This window comes from Phialemonium atrogriseum (genome assembly GCF_030411735.1).
Source record: "Phialemonium atrogriseum strain 8032-3 unplaced genomic scaffold QBC33scaffold_4, whole genome shotgun sequence".
Classification (NCBI taxonomy): Eukaryota; Fungi; Ascomycota; class Sordariomycetes; order Cephalothecales; family Cephalothecaceae; genus Phialemonium; species Phialemonium atrogriseum.
In genome coordinates, this window is record NW_026848141.1 from 848523 (window position 1) to 875202 (window position 26680).

Sequence of the window (26680 nt, forward strand, 5' to 3'; positions counted from 1 at the left end):
GCGCAGGTCTGTGGCTGAGAAACTCTCACCCGCCACGGACTCCACATGGAGCCTCATCCACTCCAAGAAACGCTCATCCAGTAGGTACTAAGTATATACCGTGATTATAGGGTGTTGAGAGTGGGAATGATGCTTTGCATTTGAGCAACGGCCAACAACTACGACGACTATAGATTCCCGGCTGTTTCTTGTAGTCTCTATGTGGAATGGGGGAATTTTTATTTTTGGCAACCTCACACCATCAAGGTTGCACCACTAAATTGGCCTGTGCCTTATCATCATCACACAGAGCCAGACTTGACCCTGAGAGACCCAATTTGAGACGTCACTTTCAGCAGCAAAACTGATAGGCGCAAAGGACTATCATGAATCGCTAATTATCTGGGGTTAAGGTCGAGCCAAGCGTCATCATTTCATGACAACCGGGAGGAGACACCGGTTCCGAACCACCACCAGCGGAAAAAATACATGCAAAGTCGCTCTCCTTTCCCAGGCTGGTGCCTCCAAGACTCCACTCATGCTCGCTGACCCACCCATCATCCCTTCCGCAGGCTTTGGAAAGGCCAAGATATATCACAAAAAAAGCACTATCACAAGATTCGACGCCGCTGTTTGATGCAAACACAGATATTTCCCTTGAAAAAAAGCAAATCGGAATGGGGGTATTCGCTTCAGGTTCCCTTGTGAGAATATTCGACGTTTCTGCCCCTTCCGTCGTAGAGGAGATTCGGTATTTTGGTACCGTCCGTTGAGAATGGACCGGATGAGCTGTGAAGTCTTCGAACAGTTTTGTTGGCACAGTTTCCTTTTCTTTTCTTTTTTGGCTTTCCGAATCCAGAGTTGGGATGTTGTTGCTTTAGTCAGGTTTCACCGAATCACTCCCCAGTCTGCCAATCGCCCACCACCATCACCATCGTCCCTCGCACCAGGGCGCTTTCCAAACACGTTCCAGAAGCGAAGCGTCTCATCACCAGCCCCAGTAACAACCACCCTTCCATCGGGGCTCATAGCCAGATAGAGGACTCGGTATGTGTGGCCGGTCAAGCTGACAACTTGGGTCATGGACGGGTATTTCCAGACGACGATCTGGTTCTGGCTGTAGCCGTGTGTGGAGACGATCTCGTTGGAGTTCTTGGACCATGCAAGGTTGCACACCTGGCTCCCCGTATCCACCTCATTGACAACAGTCCCGCGCAGAGTGTCGTGGAAGATGATCCTCCGATCAGCTGTGCCGCCGCCGGACGCAAGAAGCCCACGTTGATGGGGTGACCAGGCTATCGCCTTGACAGCAGCCGTGTGGTCCGAGAACTTCCACAGAGGCGACTCCGAGAGCTTATCCCAGACCATGAGCTTGTTGTCGTTACCACCACTGGCCAGCTGGCCATCCTCGCAGTTCCACTTGAGGCCGCAGACTTCCTGCTTGTGGCCAACCAGTTTCCGAAGCCATTGATCGGGCGCTCTGACATCGCGGTGGTAGATGAGCCGATCTCGAGAGCCGGATGACAGAATGTGGGTGTTCCAGGCCAGTGATCCCACCCTAGCCGTGTGCCCTGTCATCGTCCTGAGCCGCCTTGTCTTCTCAGCATCCCAAATCTGCACCAAGCCTTTGCCCGTCCCGATAGCGATATGGGTTCCCTTCTGAATCCACGAGACACTTGTCACTGTGTCGTCCTCGAGTGTGCAGAGCTTATTTACACGACTCGTCTGCGCATTCCACATATACACACTCGATCCAAGCCCGACTCCTAGCACGTTTGCACTGCCCCAGTCGACGAGATTCAAATAAAAATCGTCGGCTAGTTCAGGTGCATCCAACACTTTGTAGGGGACCTTGCTAACTGCCCTAGGTTGCCGTCGAGGGCTGAGCAGCATTTGCTGGCTTCCGAACCTTACGGGTGACAAGCTGTAAATCTCGGAGCGAGTGTCGAGGTTTGGGCCGTGCCTGCTTTGGGGGGTTCGAGAAGGTGTCGGGTGTCCAGCGATATTGCTATGGTGGCGCGGCGATACATAGGAGAAGAGGTTCTTATGCGGAGTCGAAGGGGTTAATGTAGAGGGGAGGGAGGATGGAGGCGGGTTGTTTGGGGGTGTCTGAGCCCTCGTGCCGCCATGAACGTTCGTACCATGATTTGAGGCGGGTAAGCTGTGATCGGGGGATAAGGAAGGAGGGGTGGCTTGAGGTATCGAGTTCTCAAATAGTTCAACCCGGAGCAGTTTGGAAAAGGTGCGATTGGCTTCCTCGGCTGCGATAGAGAGTTAGCTCGAGGAGACAACGATATACAAGGGGCTCTTAGGCCTACTCTTCTGGAAGTGCAGTTCGCCATGAGGTGTCCGCTTCTTCTGTCCGGACGGTGTCGTTGGGGAGCCATCGTCATGCAACAGGCTAAAGCTCGCTTGCAAGTCCTGCCCCGATCTCGTGGGAATAAATCTAATCCGAGTAAGCATTGGTCGGGTGTCTTCATTCGGAGGAGCCACGGTTTGTCAAAACATACCTGTCACCATTGATCCTTTGCCGCTTTCGATGAGGGCTGCTTCCCGGTGTACTCTCTCGCTGCTGACGACTCATCTCTCGTCTGAGGGCGTGGTCGACAGCGTCGGCATCAAACGAGCTCACACGATTTAATTCCCCTGTCCTCGAACTCAGCCGGCCATGCCGAGAATAGTCTAAATTGCGAGCTTCGGAGAAGCCTCTTTGCGGAGGGGGTGGGGGGGTAGCCAGTCGAGCGGGGCTTGCAACGGCTGGACTATTCGAGTCTCGGATCGGTCGTTTCGCAGCGGCGGTGAGGGCGGTTCCCCGGCTGTCGCCGTTTAAGGACATGTTAGGAAGACGAAAGGATAATAGGCGCAGAGTAGTCGTAGGAGATTAGGAATAAGGCTACTAGGCAGATAGGAAGGTTTATCGGGTGGCGGTGCTGTCGAGGGTTCGTGATGCTTTAGGGCCAGAGGTAGGGACAGCAACAACAGACAACTATTGCTTTGCCAGGCGGTAGGAGATACAGAATGCCGGTTGTAATGTCGCCTAGTGTATACCGTCGTGGAGAGATCTATCTCCATCAATAGCCGTCCTCCTCCGATCGTAGGTGTTCCGGAGTCTATCGCATGCTCGAGGTTGTTGTGGAGAATGAACAATCTAGGTGGCGGGGCGGCAACAATAGGGAGGAAAGGGGGGACAGTCGTGTTATCGTAGGACAATGGACTTCGATCGCTCGTAGCCTCAGGGTGTCATAGAGATGCTGGCGACGGGGATGCTCGTTGGGAGCAAGGAGGGCCGAGTCGGGTGCTGGTGCTAGGCAAGGAGAATGATGGGATAGATTGAAGGTTGGAGGTCGGAAAGATGGCAGGTGCTGATGGCTGTTCCACCTTTCCGTCCCGCGACCTTCGCGCTTGTATCCGCCGCTGATTAACCGGATTTGTGACAAGCACTGCAAACAGAAACCCTGGCGCACGGACCATCATAACAACTGCTACCGGCCACTCCATAGGCGTGTCCCTGGCTCACTATGAAACTCTACTATTGTATGGCGCCTAACTAACAGCCGCTCACCTTCAATAATTTCTATTCAATTGGTGAATTGCTCGTCTAACTATTGTCGGTACAGAGGTATTCTTTTTGGCTATTGAGGAGATACCTATTGTGCAGCAAACATCCATTGTACAAAACATACCAATACCTACATAGAACGGTTGATATCCAATCGAGAGAGAGGCTGCTCTAGCCCAACCACCTTGATTTTACGGAGCGAGGAATTTGAAGAGGAGCCCAATGCCTCCGTAAACAGGAGGGGAAGCGCCATAATTTTCTGCCCTTGCTTTTGTCCTCGAGTAGTCAACCCAGCCAGTCCTCCTTTGTTTATTTTGAACTGACACGCCAGTCCGCATGGGAATTGGGCACCCGCGTGGGAGCGTGAGAGTGTCGCTCCCTCTCGACCCCTTTTCCGATGGTGTTTGTTGTTTTTTTCAGTTGGGGGAAAGTAGGTAGGGAGCCATCGCGCAGGGGAAGCCTCCTATTGGCTAGAGGCCCCCGAACCTTGGCCGGGAACCAGGGGGTTTGGTCAGGCCACGCCAAACACGGAATCGCCTGCCACGCCTGGCGCGTCCTTTCGCGTTCCGCTCATTAAACCCCCCCTTGCAAGTTGCAGGCCATCCACCACGTCACCCTTTTGACCCTCGATGACAATACGGATTACGGGTACTGATTCTGGCAGTAGCTCCTAGCGCGGGTCGCAATCGCTAACCATCGCAGCAGCAAGTGCTGGCAATAGCAACCTGGTGCGCACTGATCCCCTGCACCAGGCAGCTACATACTTGTGCTGCTCAAGGCATGCGAACTTGATTACCAACTCCCCAGCATCCTACCAGATCTTGCCGGCCATAGGGTCGCCGAGTGAAGCTCGGATTTCCTTCCGCTTTTCCCACGGCCAAAACCCGCAGTGCAGATGAGGACAGCTCGCGGTGGGCTGTTGCTTCGTCCAGTTGCCCGTATCAGAACCAAGAGTATAGAAGCGCGAAATCCCAGCGGACAGATTTGCGTTACCAATGCTAGACTTGCAGTCGCTACTAGCTCGTGTTGAACATGATGTCCAGCAAGTGCTGATCTCATCAACCAACCTGATATCCACATGATATCTGCCTCTTGTCGAAGGGCGACCTTCTCGGTACCATAACTCACGTTTTATACACCACGGCTAACCCTCCTCCTCTGGCCAAGGCGATCAACCAGATGCAAAAGGCGGGCCAATGTCTGACATTTTTGTGGTGTCTAGAGTAATGGACCCTTTCATGGCCAAATACAGCCATTCCCTGGGCCTCCTTACAGTTCTTTACTCAATGCCAACAGCCCTTCTAAGTTGGGCTCCCATTCTCTTTATCTAAATGTCTAAAATGTGAAGAGCGCCAATGGCGCCTAACAGACGGCTTCCAGTCTCCTAAATGGAGCAAAGACCAAACCGGCCGCCCTTTTGAGGAATAACTTGACCTACCTCTGCCCAGTTCTACGGATATTGATCATGACATTCGGCATAACTTGACTTGCTGCTAGGCCTACCCCTGGAGAGAGACAATCATCCTGGTATATAACATAGCCTTCTCTCTAAACGGAACGAGACAATGCCCACACCTTCTCCTTGGCAGATTCACGCTTGGTCATGATATCTTCGATAAATAATGGTAACAGCAACAGAGACAGCAGCAGCGAGAGCGCTTTAGCAATAGCGGCAGCAAAGTCAATCTTCATTTATCATGGCAATGGAGACAGCAAGTGGAACAGCGATGGCAACAGTGGCGGCCACGTTGACGGCGATAGCGACAGCGACGCCGACGCCGATGCCGATGCCGATAGCGACCACACTTTGGCAATAGCGAATAGCAATTCAATCCTGCTCTAACATGGCGATGGCAATGGCGACAGCGACAGCGCCCAGCACAGACCCCCAGGCGGAATAGCCAAATGTCCCTGCGCGCGGAGACAGCCTCTTCCCATGTCCCTGTTGGGCGCCAGCCAAGTTCCGTCGTGGATTGGTGCTGCACCCGTGGTCGGCATGACCTACCATCGATGGATTGCCACAAAATTTTCGTCTTTCTCAATGAGAGAGGCGACATAACGCCCGTTTGGCAACGCCAGACCGACAGAACCCGTGCTTTCTTCTTCCGTGTAATTCGTGAAAGCGATTACTCAAATTACATGATTAGGAAGGTCATGTATGAGGAAAGGAGTCTTGCTGCGACTGCGATAACTTCTACTCGCTTATAGTGAAGAAACAACCATTGGCATGCCGTGTCGTTCGAAGAGCTTTTGACCTTGGACGCTGCTGCTCCTGGCATCCTCAGCGAGCACGGCAAGCCATCAACCAGCATGCAGGTCGCCTTGCTTCTGAAAACTCACCTCAGCCATCCCCCCAAGCCAAGGCCTCGCCAGCCCAGACAAGAGAGATGGCCAATAGCGCCACAAATTTTCGCGACTTTGTGAAGAACATCAAGCAGCATGACGAGAGATGCTATCTTGATCACAGCGAAGCGTTGGGAGTCGCACCCCACGTCAGGCCCCCGCCGTCTAATGGGGCGTCCATAACGACTTTCACGTCGCCGTTGACTACATGCGCACGCTGACGAAGTATCGTTTCATGAGCTAAGACGGCGAGAGCCATCTTGACTTCACCGAGGTCCTTGACAATGATGTCCAGGGTTGTAAGGCACCTCCAGACATGAACGGTCGTAATGGCTGGTTTATGCAGATGGCCCGGCTCTACAAGGGCACCGACCGCGGTTGGCTTGAGAGGTTGGGCTTCCTTCACCGGTGGTATGAGGCGTCTGTCTTGTCGGCGGTGGCAGAGGACGTGTTTTGCTAGAACGAGGCGGTTAGCTTCGCCGAGAGAGCCGACTAGGACTTTGAGTCCCTCAAGGACGCAAGCGCCCTAGACGCCATCCTCGACCCTGCCCTGCGAGAATTAATACAGCTTGACGAGAGCCTATGCGCAAGACCTGCCGACACCACTGTCATTTGGCCAGGGGTGTTGCAGTGGAATGCATCGTGATAGTCCAACTCTGGGCGGTGGCATAAAAAGTCTGGCCACTGACAAAGCTCCACTCCACTCAATAGGTATGCGGTACTGCGGAAAAGTTTGGATTTTTTAGCGTCTCATGGCTCGGTTGTCAGGCGATAAGTCGATACCTACAACAGGCAAACCGTGTACAATGGAATTGTGTGGGAGATCTTGATTAAGCAGTACCTTCCAAAGTTGCATGGTCAGCCTAGGTAGTGAGGAGTAACTACTTCCCTTTTCCTGTTTATGTTTACCGTCAATCTGGTACTTCACTTCTAGCGACCTTCAATAGGCACCTAGTCTAGGTAGGTACCTCTATCTGAGAACCTGGAAGGCCGGCCGGGCTGATTAAGTAGGTACCTAGGTAGGCGCATACGGTGGAGCCGTCAGTCTGTGCATGCCCCAGGAACCCCCATAATCCATGCTCGCCCGGGAATGAGACATAGCTGACACCGTCTTCCCCGTTAAGCCAGCTGACGACCGACGTCGAGATCACCTCCAGTCAGCCAACCATCAATAATCCGAGAACCTGCAGGAGAGACCGCGCGCCAAAATCTGCTTTTGCCAGAGACACACCTTTTTGGCCCCGTCTGCCTCTCTGCCTGTAGCGTAGATGCAGGACTGGTAAGCAGCGCTGGCGCCAGTGTTTGAAATTTGTGACGCCGCATGGCTAATTGGCCCTCAAAAGGCGTCACATAGCAGAAAATGTCCTCGGCGAACCCCCTCGTGACCTCCGCGACAACAGCGTCTCCCCCTGCTCATATGGCTAATGGCATCGCATCGCCTTCAAAATCCGACCCGGCCTTGACAAACGGTTACTCCGGCCACCCACACGACACTCGTCCTGCACCCGCCCCTCCCGTCGCAGCAGCCTCTAAGAAGGGCAAGCAGAAGAAAGCTATGGATTCCAACGAGGCCTCCAAACTTGTGGCTGCGAGAATCTCGCAACTCGAACTCGATGCTGCAGGTGAGAAGGATCAGGAAGTCGAAATTGGTGCGTCAACGTACTTTTGGATTTTTACTCTGCTTTTTTGGCTGTCATGCCTGGTGGATGACAATGGAGACTGCGAACCCGGGTAGCTGTGGAAAAGAAGGAAAAGAAGCCGGCACACACACAAGCTGCTTGGGAGAGTTCTTTGCCCGAGGCCTTGGCTCCATCAGGCGACAGCTCTCACAAACAGCAACAGGGATGGACTAACATAGGTGTCTTCTACAGAACGAGAGGTGAAGAAGGCAAACCGAGAACTGCACAGCCAGACGTCAAAGATGAGCGAGCTACAAAAAATCGACCATCTTACGAAGAGATGCTCCGACCTACTGGCTGAGATGAAGCGCCACGAGAGGGAGAGCATCAAGAACAAGAAACGGGGCGATCAGCTGCAGAAGGAGAAGGACTCGAGCCGGACCGAGTTGAGCAAGACAGTTGGCCTGAAGGAGAAGCTGGAGAAGCTGTGCCGGGAACTGCAGAAGGAAAACAACAAACTCAAGGTTTTACGCTACACTCCATACCGTTGTAACGAACTCGCTGACAGGGGTTTCGGCAGAACGAGAACAAGACCTTGTCGGATACCCAGATCAGGAATCAGAATTCTTGGGACGAGAAGTACTCGACGCTACTGCAAAAACTGGACGATTATCAGGAGGAGAAAGACAATCCCCGGAGGCAGGTCGTGGACATGGAGGTGGACGAATTGTACGCAGCTGTATGCCCGACCACGTCCAAGTTTCGCCAGCTGACCCGCGCGTAGGTTCCGCCAAAGATTCAAATCGCTTATCGAGCAGTACGAGCTTCGGGAACTGCACTTCCATTCCCTCATGCGAACGAAGGAGTTTGAGGTCCAGTACAATCTTGCCCGCTACGAGAGGGAAAAGAAGAGTGCCGAGGGCGAAACAACTCGGTCGAGGCAACTGAACTCGCAGGTGCAGACCTTCTCCAAGACGGAAGCAGAGCTTCGGCAGCAGCTGAACGTATACGTCGACAAGTTCAAGCAGGTAGGTTCTTCCCCCACTGTTGACTCGTATGATGTCATCAACCCTGACGGTGAGGCTAGGTGGAGGACACCCTCAATAACAGTAACGACCTATTCCTAACGTTCCGCAAGGAGATGGAGGATATGTCCAAGAAGACGAAGCGGCTGGAGAAGGAGAACGAGGGGCTCAAGCGAAAGCACGAGGCCATGAACGCCAATATCTTCAAGATGGCCGAGGAGAGGACAAAATACCTCAAAGACATTGAGGACCTCAAGAAAAAGGAGGCCAAGCTTAATGGCATCATCAAACAGATGCAGCAGCAGGGACGGGGAATACCGCAGGGCCTCGCCGGTGCAGTCGAGAACGGCTATGCGGAAGCCGAGGGAGACCTGGAAGGCGACGAGAGCGAGTACGAGTACGAGGAAGACGAGGAAGGCGAGGATGAAGTCAGCGACGATGGAGAGGAATACGACGACGAGACGGAAGACGAGTTGCACCACGAGCCTCAGCCATATGGGCCTGAGCGGCCACCGCCGGCTGCCACTGTTGCCACCCCTGCGACGGCTGCTACGGCTGCCACGACTAACGGTCATCGCTAGGTAATGGAGCGGACTTGATCTACCGTCCGTCGACAGTTATCTCAATGTACGCTTCAGTCTTCGCGGCGAAAATCCTGGGTAGTGTCACAGCCCAAGCTCTCGATGCTTTAATGTAGTATCGGATGGGTTTATATCCCTAGGTAGCCTTGTATGTACACTATAGAAGTATGTACAAACACTTTATTATTATCATGCTCTGCGGTCCTGTGCCATACCAATTGCCATTCGAACCCCTTACGATGAGCCCTGAAAAGGGCAATATTATAGCCGCATCTACAGCGCCAGTTGCTGCTAGTCCGGGAGATTTTCAGCAGGTGGCACTGGCAGCATCTTCACGTGTTTGCCATCAACGTTGCCTTGGCCGTTGCCTTCGCCGTCGTCATTGCCATTGCCATTGCTGTTTATCGCTATTGCGTCGCTGTCTGTCACCCTCACCACTGCTTTGATGTCACTGTTGCCATCAGCTGTCGCCTGTCAACTATATTGAAAACCACCTGCCAGAAACACCTCCGCCTGATACCACCTGAAGTGCACAGACCCCTGGCGCAAGTAGGATCTCCCTGGAAATGCTCGATGAGGTCATCAGGGTGTACCCCAGTCGCTTGGCCCCAATAAGAAACACGTGCAGCTAGGTACGTAGTAATGGCCAAACTGCCCGCCCGCCCAACCGCAGATGCCCACAGGTGCCGCCATATTAGGCTCGGGAACTGTTGTCTCTGAAACAGACTTTCGAACTATTCGTAATTTAACTCAACATCCCTCCCAACACTTGAAGGGCCGCTATCATATCTCGAGGAATTGACTACAGGCATCCAGAAAACGCCTAGCTTCGACCTCAATGCCGGCCATCACGAACGCCCCGGCGTCACTGTTCGGGCCTATTCGCTGATCCAACGACGTCGCATCGCGAGCGCTAAATCAGCCTCGATCATCCCTCCACATCCATCCGCCCACGTAACGAATTACGGATGCCACATTGTCTTCTTTCCCATCTCTTCCACCCCAAGCCGGTCCCATAACCCTCCCGTAACCCCCTTTACCCCAATCCTTCCAACACCCCCGCAAAGGGACCCCCGCGAGCAAACAAAGAGAGAGAGAGAGCGCGCGCGCGTGTGTGTGTGTGTGTGTGTGAGAGAGAGAGAGAGAGAGAGAGAGAGAAACCGACCATGTCCTTCATCCAAGACCCCCGCCTGCGCCAGCGCTGGAACCAGCTCTCGCATAATGCCGAGGCGGCGACCGAGAACGCCGCGGCGGGCATCTGGAACTTCCAGCACCGGTACGTAAGCCCCTGCCTCGCGTCCGTCGCCGACAGCCTCGACGGCTGCGCGGCCCTGTGCCTGGGCGGCGGCCGCGACGAGCGAGCCCGCCGCGCCCGCGAGCGCGACCGCGGTGCCCGGAGGGGCCGCGCCGAGGCCGTCTTCGACTTCTACGACGACTGGGACGACGACGACCTCGGCGTCATCGGCGGCGGCGGCGATGGCGGCGGCGGCGGCGGCGGCTATGGTGATGGCGACGATCTAGATGGTGGTGGCGAGGGAGGTGGGTTGTGGGGAAGGTGGGCCGGTGGGCGGGCGGAGGATTGGGATAGGCTGTTGGCGGGCACGGGGGCCGGGCGCGGGAGGCACTCGGCCGGGGTCGGGGCGGGGGATGTGGTGGAACAGCCGAGGCGGAAGAGGGGGATGAGTTACGGGACGAGGGGCACGAGGAGGAAGGCGAGCGGGCAGGAGGACCCGACTATAATACCTAGCACGACACCATTGGGCTTCCTCGGCCGCCTGCCGTTCAAGATCGGCGGCACGCTGAGGTACAAGCCCTCGGCGGCGAACCTGAGAGATCACCCGGGAGCGCCGGTGCACCACCGGCCCGAGGAGGCTGATCCCCTGCTGGGGACGGCGGGTGATGACGGGGAGGGGCGCCTCAAGCGATCGCCGCCGCTTAGGGCGCGGAGCAATACGGCCGGATCTGGGGGTACTTCGGACTCGTACCGCTCGAGGAACGATCTGTTCCCGAGCGATGGGGAGGGTGACGAAGACGCAATACCGCTGGATGATGAGTTCGACGTGGCCCTGGATCGCGTAGACGACCGCGGTAGCAGCAAGACGAGGAGCAGTAAGGGGAAGCGACGGGCAGACGGACCCATGTCGCGGACCGTGTCCAGGTCGACGGTGTCTTCGTCGCAAACGGCGGGGGGTTCCATAAGGGAGAGGGCCAGCTCAACGTCAATACACGCGATGGGGGAGCCGAAAGCACCACCGTCGCTAGAAGACCTCCGGAGGGAAGAGGAGGAGGCTCGCCGGGAAGAGGACGCGGAGCTAGAGAGGAGAAGGCGCGCGGCATCTCGGCTGGCGCTGGAACGCGGCCTGAGTAGGGACAACCTGATTACGGGTTCTGTGCCGGAGACCAGGGCAGAGCTGGTCCGGGTTCACGACATGCCGCAACCATCCATCGCAGAACCGGGTGATATCGACGACGAAGAGCTGGACCTGGAAGATCCCCACAACGCTGGACCTCCCGAGGTGGATCGCATTCCTGGCGCACCGGTGCCAAGCAACGATCGATTTGTTCCCGCCCGGCTGCCTCATTTCAGGTAGCCCTTATTCCTATGGCCAGCAGGATTTGAGCTGCTGGTGTCTACTGTCCAGACATGGAAATGGCTGGATTTGTATATTGACCGTGATTATCGAGATCTGGCCGTGAAAGGGAGGCTGACTGCACGAAGTTTGGGAATCCTGAACTCAGCCTGCTCGATATATCCGTGTACTTGTATTATTATACTCCGCTGCCCGGGATCATGGTTCTCCCTGGGCATGCCATTGGATTTACGAGGTTAATGAATTGTCAGCGGATCGTCACTGTTTTTGAAGACGGGGGCTACTTGGTTCGAGGAATTGTATGTGAAAGACGAGAAGCTCCAGACAGTGTTTAAATCTTCACGTACGGCTATCTGGTAATCGCTTCATGACTGCTTCTTGCGAGAGCAGGTGCCCCTTCTTACAGCATATAACTTTTCGCCCCCAGAATACCTCACGATGCACCGCGTAGCAAGCTCGTAGCAGGCTAGGCATTTCTGCTTCTCTCTGATGCCCCACATTCAGCGAATGTCAATCAACCCCCAAAGAGCCTCGGTACTTGGCCCGCTCCCCGCATTTTTATCCCCATCTCTCATCTCTCCCCACACCAAGCTCCGCTGTGAACCCATTGAAGTCGCGGGATGTGGATGGTTTCCGAGCAAGCGTTCCATCGCTTCTCTTGTCGACGTCGGTTTGTCCTTCATGTTATTTCATGTTCCCTCAATCTCACATCAGTGTAGAGATAGTTCTTGGTCTTCCAATTACTCAAGTTCCATCACGAGCATAGTCTGAGTCAAGCGAGCCAGCTTAAGCCACTACTAGTTGTAAAAAGCCTAGCATCTTCTGCCTTGACTTACACATCCGCGCCGTCTTCCAGCAACACACCCTCACCCTTCCCCTTTGACCCTCCCCCAACGGACTCCACCATGGCGGCTCCCACCGGCCCCATCACCACGCCGCTGACCACGCTCCTGGGGATCCAGCACCCGATCATTCTGGCGGGCATGGCGCGCACGTCGGGCGGCGCGCTCGCGGCGGCCGTGTCCAACGCGGGCGGCCTGGGGGTGATCGGCGGGTTCCAGTACACGCCCGACCAGCTGCGCGAGATCATCGCCGAGATGAAGGCGGCGCTGCGGCGGCCGGACCTGCCGTTCGGCGTCGACCTGGCGCTGCCGCAGGTCGGCGGCGGCGCCCGCAGGACGAACCACGACTACACGGGCGGCCGCCTCGACGAGCTGATCGACATCACCATCGAGTCCGGGGCCCGCCTGTTCGTCAGCGCCGTCGGCGTGCCGCCCGCCGACGTCGTCGACCGCCTGCACCGCGCGGGGATCCTCGTCATGAACATGGTCGGGCATCCGAAGCACGCGGTCAAGGCGCTCGACCGCGGGGTCGACTTGGTGTGCGCGCAGGGCGGCGAGGGCGGGGGCCACACGGGCGACGTGGCCAACAGCGTGCTGATCCCCGCGGTGGTGGACGTGGCGAGCCGGTACCGGCCGCCGATGCTGGGGGGCGGGCAGGCGGCCATGGTGGTGGCGGCGGGCGGGATCGGCGACGGCAGGGGCCTGGCGGCCAGCCTCATGCAGGGGGCCGTGGGCGCGTGGGTCGGGACGCGCTTCGTCGCCAGCGTCGAGGCCGGCTGCAGCGATGAGCACAAGCGCGAGGTCGTCAGCTGCGACTTTGACGGCACGGAGCGCACGCTGGTGCTCAGCGGTAGGCCCCTGCGCATGAAGACCAACGAGTATATTCGCGGGTGGCACGCCCAGCCCGCGAAGATCAGGGAGCTGTGCGACGGCGGCGTCGTCCCCGTCGAGTACGACCTCGAGAAGGGGAACGAGGTTGACCCGCCACACCTGATGGGCCAGGTCGCTGGCAGGATCAGGGAGATTAAGCCCGCCGGTGAGATCGTGGACGAGATGGTCCAGGAGGCGGTGGAGATGCTCAAGCTTGGTGGCACGTACTTGGCTGGAGGGGCAAAGAGCCGGTTATGAACGGCCTGAGGCCCGGGAATATATTGATAGTGATGAACATGGTAGAGTAGGTTTGGGGGCTTGACCAAACTCCATCGTCTAGTCGGCTGTCGATGTCCTAGTAATATTGTAACAGTTCTCCACTAACAGTTTTGTACTCTCATGTCAATCCTGATACGACCCAACGGTAGGATGAAATGTTGCCGTCGTGTTACCTGAGTAGAGACTCGGCAGCCCGTGCACTTCCGTTACTCCAGGCAGGATCACAGCGTAACGGGTATAAGTGACGGTCTACTCTAGAAAAACCGTATGTCAAGATGGAGCTCTCCCGTCTTGCATCACCCAGAAGCATCAACGCACGTGACCTAGCTCGTCCAATCCCCGAATGCCGCATGCTCATCCATGGAGGCTCATGACCACAAGCTGCACAAACTAGGAAATATATTTCCCTGTGAGGCTCGACTTGGCTGTTAGAGTGCAGGGCTAGCGACCTACCACTATGGAAATGGTTCCCTTTGGGGGATAATAGAACGGGGCTGCTTCAAGCTCGGAACCCCGCCATAATCAGCTGCTTACTACGGAGAGTTGGGTATCGAGAAGTGGGATGTCCGCTGCTTGGAAGGCGGAATTCAGATCGGTTCATCAGCGTTGCGGAGAACGGCACAGCCCTTTGAGCCTCCTGCAACACAATCAACTGGGTCCCTGCAATTGGCCCCACAGCTAGCCCATCCGTCGGGCCATTTCCGGGCGGGAGAAGCGGGAGGACCTTTCGCGAACAACTCCAGTGGGGGCCCAATTACCGTCGGGAATTTATTGCTCCCCGGTTTTCACAAAGGCTCGCTCCACGGCAGAAATATCCCGCCCAATCATCTAGGAACGGGCCTAAACTTGCAGATCGGGGTCTACGAGGTCAGAGGTGACAATCGGTCATTGCCCCCGTTGGAGGTCGAGGAAAAAGAAATGGTCCGGCGTCGTCTTCCTGAGGGAGGAATAAAACCCACGCCCCTCCTCGCGTGCTGGGACACATATAAAACTTCAAGACTTGAACATCTGAGCAGACAGATGATCTGACCGTTTCCTTGTACTTTTATTTATAAGCCGAGACCTTGACAAACCAAGACCTTGAACATTGATCGCGCCGGCGGCGATCAACAAGCACCTTAGTCTCCCGTATCCGCTCCATTCTCTCCCCATAACCCCCAACCCATCCGTATAAATGGGCCACTCGAACTCCTTGTCCCTCGACCGAGCCGGTCTCGAGTCAGGCAGCCAAAGCGCAAAACGCCAAAAGCTGACGCCGCCGACCGAACAGGGCGAGAACGGCAGCGGCAGCAGCACCACCACCACCACCACCACCACCACTAACGGCGCCGCGGCGGCGGCGGCCGCCGCCTCCACCGACGGGAACATGCCTCTCCGGGGCAAGGTATTCACCATCACGGGCGGGGCGAGCGGGATCGGGCTGGCGACGGCCAAGGTGCTATCGCGGCGGGGCGCGGCTGTGGCCATCGCCGACGTGGACCCGGAGGCGATGAAGGGGGCCGACGCGTACTTCTCGGGCCTGGGGGTGCCGTACTCGATCACGAGGGTGGACGTGTCGCGGCGGGCCGAAGTGGACGGCTGGATCGGCGGCGTCGTGGAAAGGTTCGGCCGGCTCGACGGCGCCGCCAACGTGGCGGGCGTCATCGGCAGGTCGCATGGCACGGCGTCAGTCGCCGAGCTGGACGACGCAGACTGGGACAGGATCATCGCCGTCAACCTGACGGGGATGATGTACTGCCTGCGGGCGCAGCTGAGGAAGGTCGTCGATGGGGGATCGATCGTGAATACTTCCTCGATTCACGGGTTGAAAGGTAAGCCGGCCGATGGTGGATGGCCCCGAAACCCCCATCAATTTGCTGATCGCAGTCTCTTCTAGGGTTCGCAAACCACAGTGCCTACGATGCGAGCAAGCACGGGGTGATCGGCCTCACCAAGGCAGCCGCCCTGGAGAATGGGGCCCGGGAGGTACGCGTCAATGCCGTTGCCCCTGGCGCCATCTACACGCCGTTGATGCAGAAGAACTGGGACCTTGTCGGCCGGCCCGCGGACGCGCCCTTCAATGACCCCAGCGCGTTCCAGAGACAAGGAACGGCGGAGGAGGCGGCTAATGTCATCGCCTTCTTGCTCGGCCCGGAAAGCACGTTTGTGAGCGGGAGCGTCTACGCCATCGACGGGGCCTGGGTATAATGGCGTCCCTGCGGTCGGGTCAGGGGCGGATTTGATAAGAACACTGGTTGGGTTGGGTTGAGTTGGAGAGTTAGAGCTCTGCATCCACGGCACATGGCATTTGATAATCCGGCAGAGCGCATTGTTAGAACTTGGATGGGACTGAGTACGGCTTTGGTCGAAGAGGGCTGGTTGCTTGTCTTGTTGGTCACCAGACATCGCTGGCGTCGACTTCATACTTCTCCCCGTCTGCTCGGACATGTTCCTTTTTTACATCCCGCTTCATAGCCTTCCTCATGTCATACGCATCCTCGCTATGGAGGTTCGGGTCGCTCGTATGGTCGCCATAATAGTCCTTCACGACTCGAAAAATGCTATATCCCATGCTTTTGTAGAACGTGATGGCCTTATGATTGGTGCTCCGGACGAAGAGGTCCACGAACCAGGCGTCGTTGGCATCTGCCGCGGCCTCGAGTTGCTGGGTTAGCAGCTTGCCAATGCCCAGCCGGCGAGCTTCGGGGGCCACGGTGACGGCGGTAATATGGGCGTGCCAGGGTAGATAGTGCTCGGAAAACTTGTAGTAATCGGGGGAAGACTCGAGCTTGCCCATGACTGCAAGGCGACGTTAGCTCTGGGTCCCTTCAGCCGGGGCTCGCCTTCGCCGTACTGTAGCCTATTATGTTACCATCTTGATCTTCAGCTACCTGGAAGAGTGACGGCCACTTCGCATAGTATTGCAGATAGAAGTTGAGCGCATAAGTTTCGGTGAAAGGGTCAAGATTGCACTTGGACAGCTTGTTGAGATCGTCCGGTCGAAACCGCCGGAAGTTCGCCATGGTAGGTACCTCAGAAGCTGGCCTTTTCTGAGAAAATTGTGGTCTCAGATCGGGTATTATGGACGTGTGGTTTTGGCAACGGTGGTGCATGTGCATGGACATGTCCAAAAGGAAAAAAAGGTCCAAAAATAACCTCAACCCAATGGTGCGTTAGTGCCAGGAACGCGTAAGGATCATTTTCCGGGAGGCGCCCGGGTACCTTGTCTGAAGGTTGGTCCGCCACTCAATCAACCTTCCAACAGTTACTGCCACAATAGTAGGAAATCTAGAAACAATCATGCAAACTCGATGAGCCTGCCATGTTACGACTGATTACCTATATCCTATATGGACTCACAGATAATGGGAGAGAGCCGAGGATAATGGCCGGGAAATCTTCGGGAGAGGCCTCGCCATGGCCGCCACAGATATCGATGTTGAACCACGCACTACATGAACTTCAAGAATCTTGATGACAAAGGCAGCTGCCCAACATCGGCCCCTTTTGCTGGAGCAACAGGTTTGACCTTCTTTCAGGCAGGAACAAGTCTTGCTATACCATGGCCAATCCTTTCAAAGTCAGGCCCTAAGCATTGCGACACTCCCTGCCTTAAGTAGCCTAAACCGGCGCCTCGTTGGCTAGGGGAGCCACTCTCAGTCCCGTCTCCCACTATAGGCCAGGCCCTCCTGATATAATACGGGGACCCTCATCTGCGAGACTTGGTTGATATCCCTGCCATTTCTAACGTACTGCTCCGGTAACGACACGCCAAATCCCAAATAATAAACCAGAACCCCGTCAAAACAATCACACTGTTCGGCAGCTGGGGAAGGGGTTTATAACACAACCACAACGGGCCCAGTGCCACATCAACGGTGACCGAGAAAGCAGAAGGCTTCTTCCCCTACTCAGCTCTCGCATCACCACATCACCAGCATGTCGTCGCCTCAAACGCCCGTGCATTCGCGGCACGCTTCTACCGTCGACTTCAACCCCTATAGCGCCACCTCGTCACCGCAGGAGCGACGGCAATCCAAATCATCATTATTCCACGATCCCTCGACGCCCCTTCGGAGTAGTTTCAACCATCACCAAGATGGGCTGGATATGGGAGTGTTTAGCAGCGGAGGGATGGACGCCGGCGGCGGGGGGCTCGGAAATCTAGCGGACGAGCTTGCGGATGCGCTATCCGACGACGACGATGAGGAGGAGGACGAGTACTACGAGCACGACGGAAACGCTCCGAATATCAGCTTCGAGCTCGACGAGGGCGACCCTGGCGAGGCAGTCCAGGGGACCCGGGATAGCGGAGTCGACGTGGAGATGAGCCCTGCGGGTCTGGGTGCCCGGCGCGAGAAGAACATGAGCTTGACGCTGCCGTCGCCGAATGGGAGGGGACACCGAAGAGCGGGGAGCGAGTACGACGGAAGCGAGTATGGATCCGAGACCGATCTCGAGTCTCCCGGCATGCCGCCCAGCCTGATCGCCAAGATTGATGCCGTCGAGTCCCTCGCCCGGAGAGGCACGGAAAATAATGGCGGGCCTACTGATGGGACGTTCCAGAGGGTGACGGATGGGCTGCGGGACCTCGGATCGCAGTCCGGTATTGAGGGATGTGCCTCGAGGTAAATTTGATCCCTCCCCCTCCCCTCGCCCTTTACCATCCTGCTACGTATTTTGCTAACAACAAATTCCCGCCAGGTTGATCACAGCACATTCCGCTCTCACAACCCACCTGAGCCACCAAACACGCCAGCTCCATAGCCTGACGTTCCCTCTACTGTCACCCCTCGTCCCGCCGCCAGACCCAGAGACCATCGACGCGCTGCTACCGATGCTCATCTCGCTATCCGAGACCATGCCGCGGCCGTCGGCGGGCGCCTACAACTCGCTGACGGCGCTGCACTCGCTGACGTCGGACCTCGTGCAGACGCTCAACTACCTCTCGGACACGCTGCACATGTCGCGGCAGACGACGACGACGGCGACGAGGCGCCTGCGGAGCGCCAAGGAGCTCGTCGCCGAGATGAGGCGCGAGGAGGAGCTCCGCGAGGAGGGCGAGAGGTGGCTGTCGCGCGGCAACTGGGGCGAGCGGCTCGCCAAGAGGGAGTGCGCCCTCGTTTGCGGCGAAGTCGTCGGCGGGTTCGAGGAGGTCTGCAATGGCTGGCGGGCGAGGCTTCTTGCGCAGGCCGAGTCTGCGCCGGCGTGATGGTCCCCCCGGGGGGGGGGGGGGGGAGGCAGCTGACGATTTGTTCATTGAAGGAAGGGAAATAAATCATGATGGGGGGCCAGGCGTCAAGTCGATGCCAGCGCCATGCTACAAACCCAGTTCATTTTTTCCGTTTGCATATACTGGTGGTAATACAACCCAATACCTTTTTCTTTTTTTGGGGGGCGAGACGGGGAGATGGCGTTAGGAATCAAGAGGGAAGCACTGGTCACTTGACTGGGATAGGTAGATATATATCGCTTGGGATAGAAGCCTCGCTCGCGAGGGGACGAACGAATGGTAGACTATTCAGTGAGGTCGATATGGCTTGCAAGAATAAAGGCGGCGCTGATGTTTGCCGTACTTCGGAGCACTCAAGATATGCGTGAGATCAACCTCGGATCCCCACATGATCAACTAGCAAGCACTGAGGCGTCAACTTGCAGATCTAGATCCTACCTGACGATTCTCACCCCTGGATTTTACTTGGGTCGGCGGTATCAAGGAGTCCTGGGTTGGTGCTTTCCTTTGAGGCCGATCGGTGGCACGCCACCACTGCCCCCTTCCCATACTTGAACGAGTGCTTTGCCCGCTCTCAAGGTCGTGATGTCTTGTTTGGACATACCTGGATACCACCGATGTTACCTGTGGTCAGGTAGTGGTATTTTAGTCTCAAACTACGAATATGTGGCTGCGATTCCCGGTGTGAGTGATGTCGGTTTACTGCGGTGCTTGTATTGTCTCCTTTTCTTGCCCCTACGGCAACCTCGACCTTTATGTCCCTCCTTCTTCGGTCCTCAGAGATACCTTCCTCCCTGACTACCTCCTCCTTCCTAACCCTTCCTAACCCTTCCTAACCTTAACCTTCTTCCATAGAACCTTCAAATATCATCACCTTTTGATCACATACAATATCAACATGATCTGAGAAAGCCCCCTTGCCTACGCGCCAGCCACGTTGTCGTAATCGCGGTAGATCTCCAAGTACAGAGCCCCATATTATTGGCTATGGCTGAGAGATCGATGATAGGGTCGTGTCCACCAGGTACAGTACTTCTGACCACCTGAGCTGCAGCAGCCATCGTCTTGTCCTGTCTTGTAGCCCAACAGTTGTTCCGAGTCTGGTAGAACATGAACTGAGGGTGGCATGCCACCAGCATGATTCGCCGCAACCTAAAACGCGGGCTGTTCTCCCACCACTCCCGTTGGGCTTTTCGTCGCGGCGTTTTTTGGGCCAAAAGGAGCAACGGTGCTCCAGAACCTTGTCCTTGAATCTGAACCTCTCCGCCTTGGGGTCTTCGAGGGGCAGCTTTTCCCGTGTCGGGAGCCGTGTATAGTGCGGCAACGTACGTGTGGCCTGAGCTCATCACTCCCTAGGGAGTTGACGGAAGTCGCTCTTAACAGATCTGCTGAATTCGATAAGGGCTCGGATCTGGACCGGTAGAGTGTGCTCGACACATCGGGGGAGGGCATCATATGGTGCACGGTCGCACTCAGCATACTCCTTGCGTCCCGCCTCCGAAAGCCGGGAGGAGGTTCCGGGGCCTTTTAACGTCGATACCCAGGACAGGCCGTGGGTACGGCTGCATCGGGAGCCCGCTGCGTGAGGCGTTCTGGTCAGCATGCAAGTTCAACGGCTGTCTTCGGGTAGGGATACGTACAAGTGGGTGGTTCTTCTTTCGTCCGAGTTGTTTATTGCTTCTCGCTTTGGGGATCGAAGCGGCACGCGGCCCCTGTCCCTGGAGGAGGTAGGAACTCTTGTGGCCGGACACCTGGGTTGTCCTAGTAACCTGATTAGCAGATGCTATATGCATGGTATAGAGAAGTTGGGTTTGCGTGATTTACGCTTTCCTAGAGCTAATCTCAGCTATGCTAATATTAGTCCTTGCGACCTGCTTGACTGCGATATTGTTAGCATGTATATGGCATATGCTAGACATATAGCACTTACATGCACCGGCGTGCTCAGTGCGGCAGTGCCGACGATAGCCTGGTTGATCAATGACGACCTCTCCGCACATTGTCCTGCCTGAATAGCTGAATGCCGAGGACAGTCTCGATAGTCGCCTCTTCCGTAGCCTGCCACTTGATCTTCCGTCGAGGGAAGCGGCGGATTGGAGGGGGAGGGGTTTCTCGCTTGGCAGGCAAGCTCGCAGCTTTTTTGCCTTCTCTGCGTGAGAGAGCGCAGCGGTTGATGGCTGGTGGGATTGTCTCAAAATATGAGAATGAGGGCGATGGCTCGACAGTATGAGGAGGCGACACGATTGGGAGAGCTTGCTCCTGATTTAGCTCCAGATGGATTCTATACTCCGTAGCTTCTTCTTCCCGACGGCCGGGGGTGTCAGTGGCAGTATGGGGGACGACCAAAGGTCAAGAGGGAATCCACACTGCTGGCTAGACCCCTTCCAATTCCTCATGGGATGCCAGTAGCAGTTGGGCGGATGACCAAAGGTCAATGAGATACTAATGAAGGACCTTTCCGTGGGCATTGGTGACGACCAAAGGTCAAGAATGCCAGTGAAGTCGAGCCCACTAACGACGATGAAAGGTCGAGGATCCAACCCGCTCACCCACGTTTTCGAGTAGAGGCCTGGCTGCTTGTCACCCCTCAAGGTCATCCTGTGAAATTTCGGGTGTAGGTATTAGCAGGCAGGCCTCTGGGTGGTTGAGAGCCCATCGGGCATCGCCCAATGGGCAAATAAGGCCGTTTAACTTCTTGCCTAGGACGGCAGCAGGCGGTGACAGCCAAGTCGGTGGGTGGTCGTTCGCCCTACGAGCAAATAGACCTTTCAATGTCATGCCTAGGACGGAGTTCAACGTTGGGGTTGGGAGTCACGCATTGGAATACGAGGAAAGAAATAGGTGTATATTTGTAGGGCGTCGGACGCAGGGCTGGCTCTGACACTGTCGTGGCCCGAAGCAAACGGCTTCCCTGTGAACATATGTTTAGGATTCTTTCCGACTGCTTGTCCCGTTGAACACACCAAGTCAGGATGGATTGCCCGTCTTTCGAGCGTCTGATGCTTGATTCATGATTGTACGGGCTCATGATGGTGGCTGGGATCAAACATGGCATCGGAGACGGATTTTGTAGTTCGGAGCAAACTACCAGGTAGTCAGCTCGTGGTACGGATTACTGTATTTATTCAATTACCCAGGTTCAATAGGTAGTTCATTTCTGTGGGTCCAGAAAGATCCAATTCTTGCTGTCTGGTCTGACCCTCTACTGGCAGTAGAGGGTACTATTTAACTACGGCTATGGGGCTTCTGCCTAGCCTTTTGGCCCGTGCCCTTTGTACCCAGTACTTTGTGTGTAGGACGCACTTTCTGGCTCCTTCCGGTTACAGGGGAATAAAGGTACCAAAGAACCTTTGGTTTTCCAACACTCCCCCTATTGCCCTGCAACCGGGCTTCCTTTTTCTGCCTTCCTATTCGACGTCGATTAGTCCCAACTGGCTGACGAAGGCCTCAAATTTCGTTCTCTTGAGTGGCTTTGTGAAGCTGTCTGCTGGGTTTTCCTAGCTAGCTACGTATTCGATTACAATGTGGCTGGCGTTGACTTCCTGCTGTATGTAGTTGTAAGCCACTCTCACATGGCGCTTCTGTGCAGTCATGTCGACCTTCTCAGCCTAGGCTTTTGCTGCAAGGTTGTTAGCCTTTAGGGTGATTAGGCTAGTAAGTGGCTTGCCTACTTTTGTAAGAAAGGTGCAAATCTAAGCTGCCTTCTAGGCTGCAGAATTGAGGGCGATATATTTGGCTTTGGCAGTGCTTTAGGCTACTACCGACTAGCGTTTTGACTGCTAGGAAACCGGTCTCTTGGCTATAAAGAAGACCTACCTAGTGGTAGACTTGGCTGTATCGAGGTTGCTGGCGTAGTTGGAGTCTATAGCCTTGTAGAGGCTAAGACTAGCCAACTTGCGGTATTTGATGCTGCAGTTTTAGGTGCTGTTGAAATATCAAGCTACATGCTTGGCAGCTATAGCGTGATTTTTCAAAAGGTTTGCTATAAATTAGGCCTATAGGCAGGCTGCGTAGGCAGCGTTAGGTTGGGAAATTATTGCTAGGTATAGTGTATGACTAACAATAAAGGCGTAGTTGTGGGCCTCTTTTGCAGTAGACTTAGGGTTTTTCTAAGCTACTGCAATAGTCTTTGCAGCTAGGTCTATTAGGGTTTTTACTAGCTTTGCGTTGCCAAAACCAATCTCTATAAGTATCCTTTCTATGTAGTAATCTTGCACTAGGGTTACACCTTCTAGCGTCTAGATTACTTGCATGCTTAAAAACCATTTAGCCTTGCCAAGATCCTTGATTTCTAGGATCTTCTTGATATCTTCTACAAAAGCCTTGCCTAATTTGTTGGTAGGCGTAACAACTAGGAAGTTGTTAACGTAGGAGCTTAATATTAGACTAGTCTTTTTGTTAATGTAGATTGCCAAGTTAGACTGTAAAGGCGTAAAGTCTAGGGTAGCTAATTCCTTGCATACCTGCATCTGCCAAGTATAGCTAGACTGCTTTAGGCTATACAGAGAGCCTAGTAATTTGATTACTTTCTTAAGGGTGTAGCTGTATTGCATGGCTAAGTCAGGGTGGTTTTTAAAGAATTCCTAGAGTAGGTCAAATTGCTTTATAAAGACTTTTTCTTCTAGCTTTCTGTTGAGGTAGGCTAATACAAAGTCAACCTATAAGACACGCCAACTGCATATTGCAGCTAAGGCAAATAGAATCTTCTATAAGGCAGCTTTTGCTGTAAAAGCAAAGGTCTTGTTATAGTTGATACTCTTCTGTTGAGTAAAACTCTAGGCTACCACCTAGGCTTTATACTTCTCAATAGACCTGTCCTTGGCAACCTTAGTCTTCAAAACCCACTTTGCTGTGACAAGCTTCTTAGCTTAAGCCTTGCTCTAGTTAACAAATCGGAATGTGCCTTTTCTAAGGACTACAGAGATTTCTGCATAGATAGCTTCTTTCTAGAGGTAGCTGTCAATTTAGTCAAGAGCCTTACTAACTGTCAGGAGGTTAGGATTTAGTTTGACGTTAAAAGCCTAGTTGAAGCCTAGGATATTGAAGTTGAAGGCTAAGTAATTAAAGTATGGCTTTTTAGGATCTAACTTGCAACTCTCTTTGACTACTATGCAATAGTCTTCTAGTTAAGTATTGGTCTTAGAGGTGTAAACTGCAATAATTATGTTGTTGTAGCTAACTTCTAGGTTTAGGTCTTTGTGCTAGTAGGCTTTAAAGTTGGCGTTGGCAACCTTGTTGCCTACTTCTTTGCGCTGCTGGCTAAGTTATTGGCGCGTGTGAGGTGGCAGGGATTGGAAGACTCTAGCTGCGCCTTAGTCTTTCACAATATCTTTGTGGAAGACTATGTGAGGGGTAGTCTGAATTTGCTATAGTGGAATATTCTAGACAATAAAGAGGTGCTTTCTGCTGTAGCCTAGGAAGACTTCTTTGTAAGCTTTAGAGTCTAGCTTGGCTAACTTGACGCAAGTCTTTTCTAACTTGTAAATAAAGACCTTGCAGCCTACAATATAGCATATACTGTTGTCTAGCTAGTTATTGCAGTCTAGGTAAAGTGAGTTGTACTAGGCTTAGTGCAGCGTCATCTTCTTTACTGCAGAGGTCTAGGTGCAATTGACAGTGTATACTGCAGCTTGTAAGACGTAATTCTAGAATTTGATAGGTATTTCCATTTAAATTGCAAAGCATTTTGCTACTATAGCAATAGTGCAGATCCCTTGCTTAGAGACTCTATTTTTGTACTAGTTGTATAGCGTTGACTTGGTTAGCTTAATTGCGCAGTCTGCATAGTATTAATCTATCATTGACTTTCCAAATTTGCAGCCTTTGTTGATTCGAAGCTATTGTGAGAAGTATCTAAATAGGGCAAAGAATTGGTTTAGTTGATGCTTTAGACTAGCCTAAACTCTTGACTTCTCTTTACTAAAGTTTATAAACCTTATTTGTGTTGCGTTGTTGGTAAAAAGGTAAAAACACTTATACCTTTCCTTCAAGAGTAGTAAGATAAAACCAAGGTTACAATGAAACCCTTGGCTAGGTTGCGTCTCACGCTTTTGTAGATCCTTCGATACAACCTTTAAAGACTTTAAGAGGTTGCAGACATTGCATAGTATAGCTGCTACTTTAGCAGGGTCAAGATTGATTCCTTTTAACAGCTTGATAGTCTTGACTAGCTACTTTAGACTTAGGTAGCCTAGTTGTCAGTGCCAAAGTTAGATTATCGCCACTTTGTCAAAGGTAAGTTGCATTGCGTGACTTTGCAGGCCTTTTATAGTGCTAGCTAGTATCAAAGTTAAAGGCTTTGGCTGTCTATAGACAGTCATAAAGAAGCCTTGCTTTGGGATATCCAATTTTGTAAGGATTTTACTGTCAGAGGCTACGACTTTGTTATGCTGTAAGTAGCTTCTGGCTTGGTAGAGCTGTTTGCTACTAAAGATGTTGATTGGAAAAGTAAATACATGTATAGCGTAATTCAGCACCATTTCTACCTTCTGGCTGTCAGGGCTGACTATAGGGACAGTGGCCTTTCCAATCAGGTTAGGATAGACTATGCTGCTGCTAGTAGTGATATAAATTCGCTTCTCAAGCTTGGTGAACTAACTAGGGATATACTACTTGGTGTTGTTTACTATGTAGAGGTCTGCGCTGGTATCAAATAGCTAGCAGTTGCGTTGGGCTTTGTAAAGCGCTAGGTTAGACCTATAGTCTAGGGCTAAGAGGTTGTAGTATAGCACTAGTTGGTTGTTAGGTTTCGACTCTGCTAGACTAGGCTGCAAGACTGTAGGTCTAAATTCCAAAGCTGTAAGCTCCAAAGCAGTAAGCTTCTCCTGATCTAGGAAAGCCTTAAAATCGTCATATTCCTTTATCATACTGGCAATTGCTTCCACCTCAAAGATGCTGGCAAAGTTATACTGACTTAGGCCTTGCAAAGCCTTGGGTTTAGAAGTCTTGGTTGGCTTGGCAACGTGGCTGCTAGAGTAGGCAGGTTGGCTGTCCTTTTAGGCTTGGCACTCCTTTGCCTAGTAGCTAAATTTGCTACAATTATAGCAGCTTCCTTATTGTATAACTAAGCTATCTTTTCGCTTCTTTAAAGTCAAATCGTTAGGTTTACTAGTAGAGTTAAGGGCTTTTTTGCCTCCCTTGTTGCTGCCCTTTTTATTAGTCTTCTAACCTAGGCATTGCCTAACGGCAAGGTTTTTCGTCTCCTTAGTGATCTTCTTGATCTATACCTTGTCTAAGAGGTCTTTCTGAATCTTAGGTAGGGTAGGTAGGTTAGGAAGCCTTTGAAGGTTCTATTGCTGCGCAAACCATTCCTTCATAGAATCGCAGGTTCCTATTAGAAATTGCATGACAGCCTAATCTTTGCAAATGGGAGCTTTGGCGTTTGCCAGGTTAAAGATGAGGTTGTTGTATGTGGTGATGTAGGTCTAGAGGTTGCCTTTGTAGGTAAGGCGTAAGAGAGCTTCAAATAGCTCTTGCTTGTAGACTAGGCTAGTAGACTAGTAATATTGATCGAATTTTGCGACCATTTCCAGCCTAAATTTGATGCCCTGAATGACTGTAGTTTGCATAGGTTTGATGGTCGCTTGTATTATGGCTCCCAACTTAAGGTCGTCAAGGCGTATGAAGGTATAGCCTTTCTCATAGCCTGACGCTTCCAAGGTAATCATTAGGGACTCTCTCTAAGCCATGTAGTTGGAGAGGCCCTTCAGGTAGGACTCCTTGGGGATCTTGAATCCTCCGTCGATCCAGTCGAGGGCGGCGGAGGTTGGGAGAGCTGGCT

General features: G+C 53.6%; 9 protein-coding genes across 9 annotated transcripts; 5 read left to right on the plus strand and 4 right to left on the minus strand.

The window, feature by feature from the left end:
* Positions 1 to 462: 462 nt before the first annotated feature.
* Positions 463 to 2952, minus strand: QBC33DRAFT_271151 (WD40 repeat-like protein). Its single transcript, XM_060423188.1, has 3 exons — positions 2490 to 2952; positions 2298 to 2425; positions 463 to 2240 (listed from the first exon to the last, which is right to left on the minus strand). Exons 1-3 carry the CDS (start codon positions 2813 to 2815, stop codon positions 868 to 870), a joined length of 1827 nt encoding a protein of 608 aa, XP_060286754.1. The 5' UTR covers positions 2816 to 2952; the 3' UTR covers positions 463 to 867.
* Positions 2953 to 6990: 4038 nt separating this feature from the next.
* Positions 6991 to 9291, plus strand: QBC33DRAFT_528393 (alpha-taxilin). The gene is made up of 5 exons (XM_060427055.1): positions 6991 to 7530; positions 7753 to 8024; positions 8081 to 8229; positions 8285 to 8528; positions 8588 to 9291. Exons 1-5 carry the CDS (start codon positions 7242 to 7244, stop codon positions 9104 to 9106), a joined length of 1473 nt encoding a protein of 490 aa, XP_060286755.1. The 5' UTR covers positions 6991 to 7241; the 3' UTR covers positions 9107 to 9291.
* A 981-nt stretch (positions 9292 to 10272) lies between these two features.
* QBC33DRAFT_556020 (uncharacterized protein) lies at positions 10273 to 11697 on the plus strand (the record flags this gene model as incomplete). The annotated part of the gene is made up of 1 exon (XM_060429689.1): positions 10273 to 11697. One exon carries the CDS (start codon positions 10273 to 10275, stop codon positions 11695 to 11697), a length of 1425 nt encoding a protein of 474 aa, XP_060286756.1.
* Positions 11698 to 12149: 452 nt separating this feature from the next.
* Positions 12150 to 13762, plus strand: QBC33DRAFT_271320 (2-nitropropane dioxygenase). The gene has a single exon (XM_060423190.1). The coding sequence runs from the start codon at positions 12603 to 12605 to the stop codon at positions 13665 to 13667; it is 1065 nt and encodes a 354-aa protein (XP_060286757.1). The 5' UTR covers positions 12150 to 12602; the 3' UTR covers positions 13668 to 13762.
* A 692-nt stretch (positions 13763 to 14454) lies between these two features.
* QBC33DRAFT_271297 (3-oxoacyl-acyl-carrier reductase) lies at positions 14455 to 15994 on the plus strand. The gene is made up of 2 exons (XM_060423189.1): positions 14455 to 15499; positions 15565 to 15994. Exons 1-2 carry the CDS (start codon positions 14863 to 14865, stop codon positions 15873 to 15875), a joined length of 948 nt encoding a protein of 315 aa, XP_060286758.1. The 5' UTR covers positions 14455 to 14862; the 3' UTR covers positions 15876 to 15994.
* A 68-nt stretch (positions 15995 to 16062) lies between these two features.
* On the minus strand, positions 16063 to 16690 carry QBC33DRAFT_576209 (N-terminal acetyltransferase B complex catalytic subunit naa20; the record flags this gene model as incomplete). Its single annotated transcript, XM_060430892.1, has 2 exons — positions 16063 to 16466; positions 16522 to 16690. 2 exons carry the CDS (start codon positions 16688 to 16690, stop codon positions 16063 to 16065), a joined length of 573 nt encoding a protein of 190 aa, XP_060286759.1.
* A 916-nt stretch (positions 16691 to 17606) lies between these two features.
* On the plus strand, positions 17607 to 18879 carry QBC33DRAFT_512291 (uncharacterized protein; the record flags this gene model as incomplete). Its single annotated transcript, XM_060425899.1, has 2 exons — positions 17607 to 18295; positions 18372 to 18879. 2 exons carry the CDS (start codon positions 17607 to 17609, stop codon positions 18877 to 18879), a joined length of 1197 nt encoding a protein of 398 aa, XP_060286760.1.
* Positions 18880 to 19745: 866 nt separating this feature from the next.
* Positions 19746 to 20588, minus strand: QBC33DRAFT_271421 (uncharacterized protein). Its single transcript, XM_060423191.1, has 2 exons — positions 20541 to 20588; positions 19746 to 20478 (listed from the first exon to the last, which is right to left on the minus strand). Exon 2 carries the CDS (start codon positions 20244 to 20246, stop codon positions 19794 to 19796), a length of 453 nt encoding a protein of 150 aa, XP_060286761.1. The 5' UTR covers positions 20247 to 20478; positions 20541 to 20588; the 3' UTR covers positions 19746 to 19793.
* Positions 20589 to 25190: 4602 nt separating this feature from the next.
* QBC33DRAFT_440084 (uncharacterized protein) lies at positions 25191 to 25478 on the minus strand (the record flags this gene model as incomplete). The annotated part of the gene is made up of 1 exon (XM_060424177.1): positions 25191 to 25478. A coding segment is annotated over one exon (288 nt), but the record flags the coding sequence as incomplete, so codon positions are not given.
* Positions 25479 to 26680: the final 1202 nt, after the last annotated feature.